This window comes from Phocoena sinus, chromosome X (genome assembly GCF_008692025.1).
Source record: "Phocoena sinus isolate mPhoSin1 chromosome X, mPhoSin1.pri, whole genome shotgun sequence".
NCBI lineage: Eukaryota > Metazoa > Chordata > Mammalia > Artiodactyla > Phocoenidae > Phocoena > Phocoena sinus.
In genome coordinates, this window is record NC_045784.1 from 32222428 (window position 1) to 32239838 (window position 17411).

A 17411-nucleotide genomic window follows, 5' to 3' on the forward strand; every position below is an offset into this window, starting at 1 on the left:
ATGGAAAATATGTGGTAGGTGAAAGGAAGTGCATGCACCAGTTGAGTGAATGTGAGATGTAGAGTAGTTTGCAGTTCTTCTTTGGGTTCTTTTTCTCTGTATAGATTTATTGCTGATGGTTATTTCATAAGCTCTGAGATATTAAGAAAGCATGATTTAACAAAAGGATTCATTATTCTATATATTCTTTTATGATTTTGATCACAGTGATCTAAAAGTAATTAACTATTAGGAAACACTAATCAGTTTCAGATCTAGTTCCATCTGTAATCTAGAACTGCTCAAATTGCCTACTTGACTAATACTCCAAGAGTGGGTTTAGGGTAGGTCCTACTTCTTCCCAATGACCTTAGGGATTTCCTGTGATTAGGTTAAGAAGAAAATTAGATATCATTCTATTTCTACATGTAATAATGTCTTGGTATATAAAAGGACTAGAATCTGTCCTGTTCACCATTCTGTGCCCAACTCCTGGCATAGGAGGCACTCAGTAAATACTGATTGAATAAATGCATATATATATACACCTAAATATTAACATGTCTTGCTCATATTGTAGGACGATTTTCACAAAGATTCCAAGATATAACTATGTGGATCCTGATTTTGCGTATACTAAATTTGAAAAAAAGCACATGAAAAGCATTATGCAGGATACATTAAATATTTAAGAAATGTGCGCCTGCAGAAAGAAGAACAGAGGTAAAGTTCACTTCCTCAAACAGTATAAAACAGAGCATGGTGCCTGTAGAGCCAGAATTTTTTTCTTTACTCTTTAGGTTCTTTTTAGTGATTTAAATGACATTTCATGTATGAAAATAGCAAAACATTGAACTACTTTAACTGCATTTATTTCCTTTTTTACTTCTGATTTGGGAATGTCTTGGGTGGGCTTCCCCAGAAGCAGATTCTGAGACAGGAATTCCAGCACATGTGATTTTTGGAGAATGTTCTTTTGGGAGAAACCTGCACAATATGAGGAAAGCAGGAGAGGGCAGAAGAGAGAACTCAGAAATAATGTGTTTCAAATAAAGTTTACTCTCAGCCTGATACCTAGGGTCTTTTGAGCATAAATTATACCATATTGTTGTTCCTGCCTTGAGTCATTGACTGTGAGCTGTCCTTGGGTATGGTAGGGTGGGCGTAGCTTCCTTGAGTAGGTGTTTGAGAATGGGGTCCCTTAACAGAAGGCAATTTTATGGAGATTAGTGCTTCCGTCTGCTTCAGTGGATCTGAGTGGGTCAGTAACAGCATGTACTGTGGGGAATATTTGGATTTACTGATGTATTTTCTAAAAGACCTAGCCTCAGTTAATTATTATTATGATTTCACTAGGAAACACATGTACTCATATAATGTTACAGACATAGGATTACAGCCAGCATCGGGTCTAAAGTCACCCACATTCTCAGAAGCGGAAATAGAAGAGTTATCTTCAGCACAGCATTGGATCAAGTGTAACCAATTGCTAAGTACCAGAAATATAGCATCCACGGAGACAAAGTCTTTGAAAAGAAAGGCATGTGCAGTATTTTACATTTTATTATACCATGAGAATTCTTAAAATACCTTTTGCTAATATTGAACAATTAATTTTGGAATAATGTGATTTCTCACAGGTGCTCAAAGGACTTAAATCAGACCCATCCTCACCCCATGAAAAACATGATTGCAGCTTAATCTTGACACCAAAGCAAATTCATCAAGTAATTGTTGGTAAGAATCTATAAAAACCTACTGAACAATTTTTTAACAGATTTATTGAAGTATAATTTATATTACATAAAATTCACCAGGTCAAAGCATGAAAATCAATGAATTTCAGTGAATTTACAGGTTTATGCAACTGTCATCGCAATTCAGTTTTACAGTGCTGCCATCACCCTCATGTCTATATGCAAGTTACTTCCAATTCCCAGCCCTAGCCCCAGGCAACCATTATTTAGCTTTCTATCTCTATAGATTTGCCTATTCTGAACATTTCATGTAAAAGAAATCATAATATGTGGTTTCCCTTATATTGTTTCTTTAGCTTAGCATAATGTTGGTAAGGTTCATCCTTGTGGTAGTAGGTATAAATATTTTGTTCCTTTTTGTATCTAAATAGTATCTCATTTTATTAGGAATACCACATTTTGTTTATCCATTTACCAGTTGATGGACATTGAGCCATTTCCAGTTTGAGGCTATTGTGAATATTGCTGCTATAAACACTTACATATAATTCGTCGAGTGAACATATGTTTTTATTTCTTTTGGTTAGATTCCTAGGAGTAGAATTGCTGAGTCATACGGTAAGTTTGTGTCTAACTTTTAAAGAAATTGCCAAAAATTTTCCACAGTGACTGCACCAAGTTACAGTCCCTCCAACAGTGTATGAGGGTTACAGTTTCTCCACATTTTCACCAGCAATTATTATTTTCTGTCTTTTTGATTACAGCCATCCTAGCAGGTGCAAAATGTTCTCTCATTGTGATTTTGATTTGCATTTCCTTTTTGACTAAGGTGTTGAATATATTTTCATGCATTTACTTAGAGGTACAACTATTTAAATTGTATATCTTGGAGAAATGTCTTTGCCCAATTTTTAATTTGAATATTTACCTTCTCATTATAGAGTTGTAGGAATTGTTTATATATTCTGAGTACAAGTTTTTTGTCAGATATATGATTTCCAAATATTTTCCCTAAGTCTGTGGCTTTTTTTTCTTTTCATATTCTTAATAATGTTGTTTAAAGCACAGAATTTTTTAATTTAAATGAAATTGAATTTACTAAATTTTTTACTTTTATAGATCATGCTTTTGATATCATGCCCAACAATCTTTAGCTAGCTCAAGGTCACAAATATTTTCTCCTATTTTCTTTTAAACAGTTTATATTTTTAGATCTTATGTTTAGGACTACAGTTCCTTTTTTTTTTTTTTTTTTTTTTTTTTGTGGTACGCGGACCTCTCACTGTTGTGGCCTCTCCCGTTGCAGAGCTCAGGCTCCGGACCTGTAGGCTCAGCGGCCATGGCTCACGGGCACAGCCGCTCCGCAGCATGTGGGATCCTCCCGGACCGGGGCACGAACCCGTGTCCCCTGCATTGGCAGGCGGACTCTCAACCACTGAGCCACCAGGGAAGCCCCTACAATTCCTTTTTATGTTTTAAAAATTTTTGTTTATGGTATGAGTTGAGTCTAAATTCATATTATAATATATGGATATTCAATGGTCCTAGCACCATTTGTTGAAAATACTATCATTTCTCACTGAATTGCCTTGACACCTTTGTAGAAAATCAAATGACCAAATGTGTCAGGGTTTGTTTCTGGATTCTTAATTCTGTTCCATTGATATGTATTTCTATCCCAATGACAATTCTATACCATCGATAAGTAGCTTTATGGTAAGTTTTGAAATCAGTAAGTGCAAGTCCTCCAAATTTGCTCTTCTTTTTCAGGATTGCTTTGGTTATTCTAGGTATAAATAGGATCTTATTAGACCCACTTTGTCTGTCTTGTTCTTGTATCTCTGTCTTAATATTTCTGGCTCACCTCTGTATTGCTTGCCTCAACCAGTACTGAAACCTCATAATTCATGGGACATTGAGGCAGAGTACTCAGGAAGTTCTTGCCTCAGTAGTGGAGAATATTTATTACTATTTAGAGCACGGCTCTGGACCCGGGTAACATTCATAAAAGAAAGATCTGGAGGGACCAGTCTGTTTTGAGGTAACTTCCTTCCAGAGCAGAGCTCAAGAATATTATAGGAATATGAAAAAATATCCAGTACCTAATGAGGTAAAATTTACTATATTGACATCCAAACAAAGATTACAATACATAAGAAGCAGGAAAATACAACCCATAATAAAGAGAATTATTAATCAGTTAAATCTGATTAATACTGATACATAGGTTAGAATTATCAGACAATGACACTAAAACAGTTATTGTACCTGTATTCCATTTATTCAAAAAGTTATGCAGAGCAATTATACTCCAATAAAGATGTAAAAAAAAAAAAGTTATGCAGAGTCATAGAAGATATGCAAAAACGATCCATATAATCTACAGATTCACCACAGTTCCAACCAAAATTCCATCAGGATCTTTTGTAGAAATTGACAGGCTCATTTTAAAATTCATGTGGAAATGCAGTGTAATTAGAATAGTCAAAACAGTTTTGAAAAAGGAAAACATGTTGGAGATAAAACACTGCTTAATTTCAAGATTTATTTTAAAGCTATAGTAAACCAAACTGTATGTTATTGGCATAAATATAGAACAATGAAACATAAGTAAGGTTCAGAAATAGACCTATATATATTGGACAAATGAATTTTGACTAAGGTAAAAGGCAATGAGGTTCAAAAAGGTGCAGAAAGCATAGTCTTTTCAATAAGTAATGCTACAGACCTACTAGAGAATGGACTTGAGGATATGGGGAGGGGGAAGGGCAAGCTGTGACAAAGTGAGAGAGTGGCATGGACATATATACACTACTAAATGTAAAATAGATAGCTAGTGGGAAGCAGCCGCATAGCACAGGGAGATCAGGTAGGTGGTGTGTGTGACCACCTAGAGAGGTGGGATAGGAAGGGTGGGAGGGAGGGAGATGCAAGAGGGAAGAGATATGGGAACATATGTATATGTATAACTGATTCACTTTGTTATAAAGCAGAAACTAACACACCATTGTAATGCAATTATACTCCAATAAAGACGTTAAAAACAAAAACAAAAAACAAAAAACGAATGTGACCATATACAAAAATTAACTCAATATGGATCAAAGATCTAAACTTAAGAGCTAAAACTATAAAACTCTTGGAAGAAAACAGGTGAAATTTTTCATGGCATTGGGTTTGGCAATGATTTCTTGGATATGACACCAAAAGCATAGGCAACAAAGGAAAAAATAAACCAGATTTCATCAAAATGAAAAACTTTTTTGTGCATCAAAGAACACAATCAATAGAGTGAAAAGACAACCTTCGTAATGTGAAAAAATATTTGCAAATAATATATTTGATAAGTGATTAATATCCAGGATGTATAAAGAACTCCTACAACTCAACAAGAAACACAATTAAAAATGCACAAGACTTGAATAGACATTTCTATTCTTTATAGAAGACATAAAAATGCTCTGTAAGCACATGAAAAGATGCTCAATATCATTAGTCATTAGTGAACTGCAAATCAAAACCACAATGAGATACCACGTCACATGTGTTAGTATGGCTGTGATTAAAAAAAAAAAAAGTAGTGCTAGTTACATCATGTGCCAAAACTAAATCAAAATAGATCATAAGCCATGTGCTTCCTTCCTTATAGAAGATATAATGACAAATAAGCACATGGAAAGATGCACAACATTGTTCATTGTAAGGGAAACACAAAATAACACCACAATGAGATACTGCTATAAATCTATTAGAATGGCTGAAAAACTTACCATTTCAATTATTGCTGAAGATGTGAGGAAACTGGGACTCTTGTACACTGCTAGTGGGACTACGAAGTTATACAACCACTTTAAAGCAGTTTGGCAGTTTCTTAAACATTTAAACACACATGTACCATATTACCCATCCATTATACTCCTAGATATTTATCCAAAAGAAATGAGGGCATATTTTCAAACAAATACTTGTTCGCAAATGTTTTAGCATCCTTAATTTTAACAGGCCATACCTGGGAAGAATCGAAGTGTTAACAGGTGATACATAAACATTCACCTATAATAGACTACTACTTAGTAATATAAAGGAATGGACTGTTGACACACGAAACATCTTAAATGGATCTCTAGAGAGTTTGCTGAGTGAAAGAAATCAGAGAAAAACCATACATGCTATATTATTCCACTCAAAGTCTAGAAAAAGCAAACTGATCTATAATGACATAAAGCAGATGAGTGGTTGTCTGGAAAGGGGGAATACAGAGGATGGTGGTAAGGAGAAACTATAAAGGGGCCAAGTATATTTTTTGGAGTGATGGATGTTCACTCTCTTCATTGTGGTGATCGTTTCAGGTATTTCACCTGTATTCAGGTGTATACGTATGTCAATGCTTATGAAATTCTGTACTTTAAACATGTACAGTTTGCTGTATACCAGTTAAAATTAAATTAAGCTGTTAAAAAAGCAGGATAAGACATAATTAAGATTGTTATGATATAAAAACTTCTGGCATTTAAAGGGGAAAATTTAAACAGTGAGTCATGGGAAGTTACCAATTTCTGTAAGTTCTGGATAAGTGAACATAAATGCATTTATGGGAGTGGAGAGGGTGTAGGAGTATGCAAATTCATGTACTGAGTTATAATTAGTGCTAATAATTTTGTCATGAAATTTTCCATATAATCACAATATGTATTGAATTTTGGCCACTCACCTCAAATTATGGACATTTAGATTAAAAGCTCTGTTAATAATTTCTGATATATAGTAACTATTTTAAGTACTATTTTTAACAAATTAATCGATCAGCATATAGTATGAAAATTTAAGTCAATGAACACATTTGTCAACATTAAGCTTAGTAACTGTTCATTTTTTTAGGGCTCTCTGTCCTTAACTTTGGTGATGTTTGTGTGAACTCAACAAATACTCGTCTACTACATGTTATTAATATGCTACCTATTCATATTTTGATCCAGTTAGATGTCAATTTGCAAGAACTTCGGAAAACCAACCAATTTTCATATGTGATTCCACCTACAGCTAGTACTTCTGTTTCAGTGATATTTGAATCTCCCACCATTGGAAAATTTTGGAAGTAAGATTTATTTTCAAATTTCTGTTTGCTAGAATCAAAATGTCGTTTTGTATATTTACCCCAATTATTGTAGTATATATTATGTTTGGTCCCCAAACATAGAAACTATATGTGCAGCAATTTGTAGATTTGTAGATTCATATTTCAATGGTAGTCTAATTACCTTTCATAATTATTTTGATATTGTTTACTAAGAATTGTTGATGTCAATCAATAATATATACATTTTACATGTAACTGAATTCTACCATTCAGTTAAGAGGTGTTAGTTAAATTTGGATGCCTTTGCTGTGTTACAGGTATTTCACCTGTCAGTGAACAATATGCCTGGTGGGCACATCCTAGTGATGGCAGTTGTCTTGCCAGTAAAACTTGAGCTATCTGCTAATGAGCTAGTACTGAGACCACAAGGCTTCTTGGTGAAAACATGTTTTAGGGGGATGGTTAGGTTGTATAATCATCAGAATTATTTTGTCAAATTTGAATGGCAACTGATAAATACAGGAAAAGGGATGGCATTTTTCATTCGTCCAGCTAAAGGTAGTAGTTTATTCTGTTGTTTGATTTAGACATTCATTTATTCATGTATTCAGGCATTAATCATATCTGGAGTGTGTACTGTATAACTGTGATAAGAACGTAGAAGTAAATCACAAATGGTCTTGGGACAATGGGACATTCCTTCCCTCCTTCCTTCCCTATGTCCTTCCCTTCCTCTCCCCCTCCCTCCCTCTTTATCTCTAATTTAGAGATAGTCTTCATTTGCGATCTAAGTAGACTATACTTCAGGTCACAGAGGAGTCCTGGTTCATTGAATTCTTGCCTTAGGTGCTTTTCCTGTGACTATCAGTCATTTCCAAATCGTGACTTCTATATAACTCTACCAGTGTTGGTACCAGGGAGTGTTATAAACAAGCTCGAGTATTAATTTAAGTTCACTTAATTTTAGTGCAGATATAGGTGGAGATGTTGACAAATTTAACAAGTGGAAGTGGAGGACTGTCCCCTTATTATGCCTGGAGATCATTGATATAACCATATTTAATCGTTTTATTAATCTGGATAGATTTAGCACAATCCCAGATTATAATTTATTAAGCATTTGAGGTATACTTCTATCAATATTTAGCAGATTCATTTGACCAAGCTCTTTTTTGTTGTTATTAATACTGAAAATACTGGGTCCCGCCCCAAACTAGAAAGAAGTGGAGTAAATGATCAGAGAAGAAAAAGAAAATATTTCTGCAGATTTCAGAGATTCTAGATAAACCTTCTCCAGTTTTCTTGAACAGGAGGTATCAGTTGTAGTTACATTATCTGCATTCCAGCTATAGGTTCTGATCAAGCACGTGATATGACACTAAGGGTGTCAGAAAAGCACAGTGCACAGGTACTTTTCCTTGTATTTCTGCATCCTAGCCAGTGTTGAGTGGCTGGGCTTCCCCCTTGTGGCTGCCATGGAAATGCCATGAAAATGCTTCATTTGTCAAAAGTGGAATTACAATGTTATAAACTTCTCATGGTTTTCAGTACTCTATTTTTTACAGGGAGATTTTAGTATTTACTTTTCTTTTCTTTGGGTTGCTCATAACACCTCTTACATTTTTTTAAATCAAAGCAAAAAACACAAAGACATTTAATTCCGAATACAGTGTTAATATGAATGCCATTAGTACTTTAAGTACTTTTTTTTTTTTTTTTTTTTTTTTTTGCGGTATGCGGGCCTCTCACTGTTGTGGCCTCTCCCGTTGTGGAGCACAGGCTCCGGACGCGCAGGCTCAGCGGCCGTGGCTCACGGGCCCAGCTGCTCCGCGGCACGTGGGATCCCCCTGAACCGGGGCATGAACCTGTGACCCCTGCATTGGCAGGCGGACTCTCAACCACTGCGCCACCAGGGAAGCCCATCCTTTAAGTACTTTTAATTTTTTTAGAACACAAATGATACAATACTTGAATCTATTTGATATAGCATCGAGGAAAGTATGCATAATTTATATTATATACCTAGATTTCTCTAATGTCATTTTCCTTCTGCTGCTCAGAATATTCATATAATAATTACTCACTTTTGTTTTTGCCTCTTTGTAAAAATCTTTTTCTTTTAACATCTTTTTTGGAGTATAATTGCTTTACAATGGTGTGTTAGTTTCTGCTTTATAACAAAGTGAATCAGCTATACATATACATATATCCCCACATCGCCTCCCTGTTGCGTCTCCCTCCCACCCTCACTATCGCACCCCTCTAGGTGGTCACAAAGTATGGAGCTGATCTCCCTGTGCTATGTGGCTGCTTCCCACTAGCTATCTATTTTACATTTGGTAGTGTATATATATGTCAATACTCTCTCACTTCGTCCCAGCTTACCCTTCCCCCTCCCCAAGCCCTGAAGTCCATTCTCTACGTCTGCGTCTTTATTTCTGTCCTCCCCTTAGGTTCTTCAGAACCATTTTTATTTTATTTTTCATAGATTCCATATATATGTGTTAGCTTATGGTATTTGTTTTTCTCTTTGGGACTCACTTCACTCTGTATGACAAACGCTAGGTCCATCCACCTCACTACAAATAACTCAATTTCATTTCTTTTTATGGCTGAGTAATATTCCATTAAATATATGTACCACATCTTCTTTATCCATTCATCTGTCAGTGGACACTTAGGTTGCTTCCATGTCCTGGCTATTGTAAATAGAGCTGCAATGAACATTGTGGTCCCTGACTCTTTCTGAATTATGGTTTTCTCAGGGTATATTCCCAGTAGTGGGATTGCTGGGTCGTATGGTAGTTCTATTTTTAGTTTTTTAAGGAACCTCCATACTTTTCTCCATAGTGGCTGTATCAATTTACATTCCCACCAACAGTGCAAGAGGATTCCCTTTTCTCCACACCCTCTCCAGCATTTATTGTTTGTAGATTTTTTGATGATGGCCATTCGACCGGTGTGAGGTGGTACCTCATTGTAGTTTTGATTTGCATTTCTCTAATGACTAGTGATGTTGAGCATCCTTTTATGTGTCTGCTGGCAATCTGTATATCTTCTTTGGAGAAATGTCTGTTTAGGTCTTCTGCCCATTTTTGGATTGGGTTATTTGTTTTTTTGATATTGAGCTGCATGAGCTGCTTATAAATGTTGGAGATGAATCCTTTGTCTATTGATTCATTTGCAAATATTTTCTCCCATTCTGAGGGTTGTCTTTTTGTCTTGCTTCTGGTTTCCTTTGCTGTGCAAAAGCTTTTAATTTTCATTAGGTCCCATTTGTTTATTTGTATTTCCATTTCTCTAGGAGGCGGGTCAAAAAGGATCTTGCTGTGATGTATGTCATAGAGTGTTCTGCCTATTTTTCCTCTAAGAGTTTGATAGTGTCTGGCCTTAAATTTAGGTCTTTAATCCATTTTGAGTTTATTTTTGTGTATGGCATTAGGGCATGTTCTAATTTCATTCTATTACATGTAGCTGTCCAGTTTTCCCGGCACCACTTATTGAAGAGGCTGTCTTTTCTCCACTGTCCATTCCTGCCTCCTTTATCAAAAATAAGGTGACCATATGTGCATGGGTTTATCTCTGGGCTTTCTATCCTGTTCCATTGATCTATATTTCTGTTTTTGTGTCAGTACCATACTGTCTTGATTACTGTAGCTTTGTAGTATAGTCTGAAGTCAGGGAGCCTGATTCCTCCAGCTCCGTTTTTCTTTCTCAAGATTGCTTTGGCTATTTGAGGTCTTTTGTGTTTCCAAACAAACTGTGAAATATTTTGATCTAGTTCTGTGGAAAATGCCATACGTAGTTTGATAGAGATTGCATTGAATCTGTAGATTGCTTTGGGTAGTATAGTCATTTTCACACAGTTGATTCTTCCAATCCAAGAACATGGTGTATGTCTCCATCTGTTTGCATCATCTTTAATTTCTTAGATCAGTGTCTTATAATTTTCTGCATACAGGTCTTTTGTCTCCTCAGGTAGGTTTATTCCTAGATATTTTATTCTTTTTGTTGCAGTGGTAAATCGGAGTGTTTCCCTAATTTCTCTTTCAGATTTTTCATCACTAGTGTATAGGAATGCCAGAGATTTCTGTGCATTAATTTTGTATCCTGCTACTTTACCAAATTCATTGATTAGCTCTAGTTGTTTTCTGGTAGCATCTTTAGGATTCTCTATGTATAGTATCATGTCATCTGCAAACAGTGAAAGCTTTACTTCTTCTTTTCCAATTTGGATTCCTTTTATTTCTTTTTCTTCTCTGATTGCTGTGGCTAAAACTTCCAAAACTGTATTGAATACTAGTGGTGAGAGTGGGAAGCCTTGTCTTGTTCCTGATCTTAGAGGAAGTGGTTTCAATTTTTCACCATTGAGGACGATGTTGGCTGTGGGTTTGTCATATATGCCCTTTATAATGTTGAGGAAAGTTTCCTGTATGCCTACTTTCTTCAGGGTTTTTATCATAAATGGGTGCTAATTTTGTCAAAACTTTCTCTGCATCTATTGAGATGATCATATGCTTTTTCTCCTTCAGTTTGTTAATATGGTGTATCACATTGATTGATTTGTGTATATTGAAGAATCCTTGCATTCCTGGGATAAAGCCCACTTGTTCATGGTGTATGATCCTTTTAATGTGCTGTTGAATTCTGTTTGCTCGTATTTTGAGGAGGATTTTTGCATCTATGTTCATCAGTGATATTGGCCTGTAGTTTTCTTTCTTTGTGACATCTTTTTCTGGTTTTGGTATCAGGGTGATGGTGGCCTTGTAGAATGAGTTTGGGAGTGTTCCTACCTCTGGTATATTTTGGAACAGTTTGAGAAGGATGGGTATTAGGTCTTCTCTAAATGTTTGATAGAATTCGCCTGTGAAGCCATCTGCTCCTGGGCTTTTGTTTGCTAGAAGATTTTTTAATCACAGTCTCAGTTTCAGTTCTTGTGATTGGTCTGTTTATATTTTCTCTTTCTTCCTGGTTCAGTCTTGGAAGATTGTGTTCTTCTAAGAATTTGTCCATTTCTTCCAGGTTGTCCATTTTATTGGCATATAGTTGCTTGTTGTAATCTCTCATGACCCTTTGTATTTCTGCAGTGTCAGTTGTTATTTCTTTTTATTTTCTAGTTCTATTGATTTGAGTCTTTTCCCTTTTTTTCTTGATGAGTGTGGCTAATGGTTTATCAATTTTGTTCATCTTCTCAAAGAACCAGCTTTTAGTTTTATTGATCTTTGCTATTGTTTCCTTCATTTCTCTCTGATCTGATCTTTATGATTTCTTTCCTTCTGCTAACTTTGGGGCTTTATTGTTCTTCTTTCTCTAATTGCTTTAGCTGTAAGGTTAGGTTGTTTTTTTGAGATGTTTCTTATTTCTTGAGGTAGTATTGTATTGCTATTAACTTCTCTCTTAGAACTGCTTTTGCTGCATCCCATAGGTTTTGGGTTGTCATGTTTTCATTGTCATTTGTTTCTAGGTATTTTTTGATTTCCTCTTTGATTTCTTCAGTAATCTCTTGGTTATTTAGTAGTGTATTGTTTAGCCTCCATGTGTTTGTATTTGTTACAGGTTTTTTTCCTGTAATAGATATTTAGTCTCATAGCATTGTGGTCCGAAAAGATACTTGATTCGATTTCAGTTTTCTTAAATTTACCAGGGCTTGATTTGTGACCCAATATATGATCTATCCTGGAGAATGCTCCATGAGCATTTGAGAAGAAATTGTATTATGTTGTTTTTGAATGGAATGTCCTATTAATATCAATTAAGTCCATCTTGTTTAATGTGTCATTTAAAGCTTGTGTTTCCTTATTTATTTTCATTTTGGATGATATGTCCTTTGGTGAAAGTGGGGTGTTAAAGTCCCCTACTATGATTGTGTTACTGTCGATTTCCCCTTTTGTGGCTGTTAGCATTTGCCTTGTGTATTGAGGTGCTCCTATGTTGGGTGTATAAATATTTACAATTGTTATATCATCTTCTTGGATTTATCCCTTGATCATTATGTAGTGTCCTTCTTTGTCTCTTGTAATAGTCTTAATTTTAAAGTCCATTTTGTCTAATATGAGAATTGCTACTCCTGCTTTCTTTTCATTTCCATTTGCATGGAGTATCTTTTTCCATCCCCTCACTTTCAGTCTGTATGTGTCCCTAGGTCTGAAGTGGGTCTTTTTTAGACAGTGTATATACGGGTCTTGTTTTTATATGCATTCAGCCAGTCTGTGTCTTTTGGTTGGAGCATTTAATACATTTACATTTAAGGTATTTATCAATATGTATATTCCTGTTACCATTTTCTTAATTATTTTGTGTTTGTTATTTTTGATCTTTTCCTGTCTTGTGTTTCCTGCCTAGAGAAGTTCCTTTAGCATTTGTTGTAAAGCTGGTTTGGTGGTGCTGAACTCTCTCAGCTTTTGCTTGTCTGTAAAGGTTTTAATTTCTCCATCAAATCTGAATGAGATCCTTGCTGGGTAGAGTAATCTTGGTTGCAGGTTTTTGTCCTCCATCACTTTAAATATGTCCTGCCAGTCCCTTCTGGCTTGCAGAGTTTCTGCTGAAAGATCAGCTGTTAACCTTCTGGGGGTTCCCTTGTGTGTTATTTGTTGTTTTTCCCTTGCTGCTTTTAATATGTTTTCTTTGTATTTAATTTTTGACAGTTTGATTAATATATGTCTTGGTGTATTTCTCCTTGGTTTTACCCTGTATGGGATTCTCTGTGCTTTCTGGACTTGATTAACTATTTCTTTTCCCATATTAGGGAAGTTTTCAACTATAATCTCTTCAAATGTTTTCTCAGTCCCTTTCTTTTTCTCTTCTTTTTTGGGAACCCCTATAATTCGAATGTTGGTGCATTTAATGTTGTCTGAGAGGTCTCTGAGACTGTCCTCAGTTCTTTTCATTCTTTTTTCTTTATTCTGCTCTGCAGTAGTTATTTCCACTATTTTATCTTCCAGGTCACTTAACTGTTCTGTCTCAGTTATTCTGCTATTGATTCCTTCTAGAGAATTTTAAATTTTGTTTATTATGTTGTTCATCATTGTTGTTTGCTCTTTAGTTCTTCTAGGTCCTTGTTAAGCGTTTCTTGTATTTTCTCCATTCTATTTCCAAGATTGTGGATCATCTTTACTATCATTACTGTAAATTCTTTTTCAGGTAGACTGCCTATTTTCTCTTCATTTGTTTAGTCTGTTGAGTTTTTACCTTGCTCCTTCATCTGCTGTGTGTTTCTCTGTCTCCTCATTTTGCTTAACTTACTGTGTTTGGGGTCTCCTTTTCACGGGCTGCAGGTTCTTTGTTCCCTTTGTTTTTGGTGTTTGCCCCCAGTGGCTAAGGTTGGGTCAGTAGGTTGTGTAGGCTTACTGCTGGAGGGGACTGATGCCTACGTTCTGGTGGATGAGGCTGGATCTTGTCTTTGTGGTGGGCAGGACCACATCTGGTGGTGTGTTTTGGGGTATCTCTGACCTTATTATGACTTTAAGCAGCTTCTCTGGTATTGGGTGTGGTTTTGTTCTGTCTTGCTAGTTGTTTGGCATAGGGTGTCCAGTACTGTAGCTTGCTGTTTGTTGAGTGGAGCTGGGTCTTAGCCTTGAGATGGAGATCTCTGGGAGAGCTTTAGCCATTTGATATTTTGTGGAGCTGGGAGGTCTTTGGTGAACCAGTGTCCTGAACTTGGCTCTCCCTCCTCAGAGGCACAGGCCTGACACCCGGCCGGAACACCAAGACCCTGTCAGCCACACAGCTCAGAAGAAAAGGGAGGAGAAAAAAAGAAAGAAAGAAAGAAGGAATAAAATAAAATAAAGTTATTAAAATAAAAGAAAATATTTTAAAAAATTAAAAAGTCAGGGCTTCCCTGGTGGCGCTGTGGTTGAGAGTCCGCCTGCCGATGCAGGGGATACGGGTTTGTGCCCCGGTCCAGGAAGATCCCACATGCCGCGGAGTGACTAGGCCCATGAGCCATGGACGCTGAGCCTGCGTGTCTGGAGCCTTTTGCTCTGCAACAGGAGAGGCCACAACAGTGAGAGGCCCGCGTACCGCAAAAAAAAAAAAAAAAAAATTAAAAAGTCATTAAAGGAAGAAGAAAGAGGAGAGCAACCAAACCAATAAAAAAATCCACCAATGATAACAAGCTCTAAAAACTATAGTAAGGAAAAAAACAAAACACAGACAGACAGCCCCCTAGGACAAATGGTGAAAGCAAAGCTATACAGACAAAATTGCACAACTAAGCATACGTATACATACTCCCAAAAAGAGAAAACGGAAAAATATATATATAACTTTCGGGAGGTCTGAGGTCTTTTTCCAGCATTCAGTAGGTGTTCTGTAGGAGTTGTTCCACATGTAGATGTATTTCTGATGTATTTGTGGGGAGGAAGGTGATCTCCACGTCTTACTCCTCCACCATCTTGAAGGTCTCCTGTATAAATCTTTTTATTGAGTTATTTTTCTTACATCCCTTTTGTTATATCGTGTTGGAAAAGAAGAAGTTTTCTTCTACCCTTAGGTTCTTCTAGTTGGTATAAGAATTAAACTGACATGGGACAGATTAACAGGAGAAAATCACACAAAAGTTTAATAACATGTATCCGTGAGACAGACCCAGGAAAACCCCATAACTTGCCAGAGTGGCCAAATCCTCACCTTAAATGTCATCTTCAGCTAAAGACAAAAGAGGATGTTGGGGTAGTGGATTGGGGCTTCAAAGGTGAGAAAGGGAATTCACATGCAGATGGAAAAGCAAATGTTTGGTAAACAGATGTTTCCTGGGTCATGGTACACAGAGTAGACTTGATCTCTTCGCCCAGCTGAGTCTCCCCTATGATAGCCAGCCCATATTCTTTGCATGTATCTCTGGTGATAGCTCTATTCTGGGAACTAGCCCTTTATCTAAATTCTTTTAGGCAGTTAAGGAAGAGGTAACAAGAAAAAACTTCCTGAGTCTTCTTCTGTTTCTTAAAAATAATCAGCTTAGGGCTTCCCTGGTGGCGCAGTTGTTGAGAGTCCGCCTGCCGATGCAGGGGACATGGGTTCGTGCCCCGGTCCGGGAAGATCCCATATGCCGCGGAGCAGCTGGGCCCGTGAGCCATGGCTGTTGAGCCTGCACGTCTGGAGCCTGTTGCTCCGCAGCGGGAGAGGCTACAACAGTGAGAGGCCTGTGTTCCGCAATAAAAAATAATAATAATAATAATCAGCTTAAATTAATCCTCATGCCAAAGAGACACATTTTGGGGTAGCAAATTTTTTTGCCCCTAGAATTGGTTTTACATCCTACATAATGCATTTAATCATATCCCTCTCTATTTTTTTGTAAACTAAAATGAAGAGTTATAATTTAAATTTTATGTTGTGATTGTCCTTTTTTCCTGAGGCATGATACATTTTGGATTTGTATTTGGATAGTGGATATTATAAGGGGAGAATGGAAGAGTGGATTGATGTTTTCTAAGATAGAATTGGTTTCTCATATGACTTTTTCATTAGATATTGTTTATGTTTCTGCTTGTTTTCTTATGTGTTCATCCTTGTTGTCTTTAACCATACTGAACTCTTGAGTCCACTCAGTCCTCAGCCTTGTCTTCAGTCAGTTCACTCTCATTGTCTTTCTCAATTCTGTCACTCCTTGGCCGTTTGTAGTACCTTCCCTGCCAATCCCAGCCATGCTCAATTCAGCCATCCAACTTATTTCTCCTGTCCCACAATATACATAATATTCCTGGAGAAAAATATATAGCCATGCTGGTTGAAGGGAAAGTATTGACCTCAAGCTAACCCTCTCAACATGGATCTATAATCCTTGTGCTGCTCTCAACTCTTCTCTGAAAGCTTAGGTGTCTTTATAAATAGCATTGACTCTTCTTTGTCAGAGTTACTTCCCATCACAGTCTTCTCTACACATCACTCACTTCTAGTACCATCACTTGACTTCTACATTTCCTGCAGACTTTGTCCTCCTGCAGAGTTCCTGCTCATTCTTCAGTCACAACTCAAATGCCATCTCCTTATGATGAAGTTTCCTCCACTTTCTTGGGCTAATTTAGAACTTCCCACCCAACCTCTTTTCCACTCCCATTGTGTATTTGTTACATCACCTACAGTTATTTGTTTATGTCCATCTCCTGTTGTGGTAGATGTTACTAAGCCCATATCTGATATCCATTCCCCTTCCTTATGGGACCCTCAGTTTGTTTGGGGAAGCAATGTTCTTATTTACGTATCTCTTTTCCCCAGCCTTTCTTGCCAATGAGATATGGACAGAAATTTCTTTTAGCTTCATCCCCCTTCTATATGCCAGGTACTGTTTGAAGTACTTCTGCTTATATTAGCTTATTTATTCCCTTTATCAATTCTCTAAGAAACAGTTGTTATCCCCACTTTATGTATGAGGAATCTGTGTTACATAGGTTTAGTAAATCGTCCAAAGTCTCAGCTAGTAAGTGTCAGAGCTGAAATTTGAACCAGTGAGTCTGACCGGAGAATTTGTACTGTTTTTAACGACTGTGCTTTGATATCTTTCCACACTGAGGAAGGCCACATGATAAGGAATGGCAGTGTGGGAAGCTAGGAGCATTGCTCCTTCAAGGCATTGTCAACCTGTTAAAGCAACCCTGGAATACCTGCCCATGGACTTCTGATTGCATAAGATAAATAAACTCGTATCTACCTAACCCACT

The 17411-nt window shown here is 36.8% G+C and overlaps 1 protein-coding gene across 1 annotated transcript in view; it reads left to right on the top strand.

Moving 5' to 3' along the window:
- Nucleotides 1-17411, top strand: part of CFAP47 (cilia and flagella associated protein 47) — a 533433-nt gene that overhangs the window by 93432 nt on the left and 422590 nt on the right. The window contains 6 exon segments of the mRNA XM_032618881.1: nucleotides 560-630; nucleotides 633-702; nucleotides 1336-1519; nucleotides 1620-1716; nucleotides 6555-6794; nucleotides 7087-7311. Coding sequence (XP_032474772.1) covers nucleotides 560-630; nucleotides 633-702; nucleotides 1336-1519; nucleotides 1620-1716; nucleotides 6555-6794; nucleotides 7087-7311 — 887 coding nt within the window.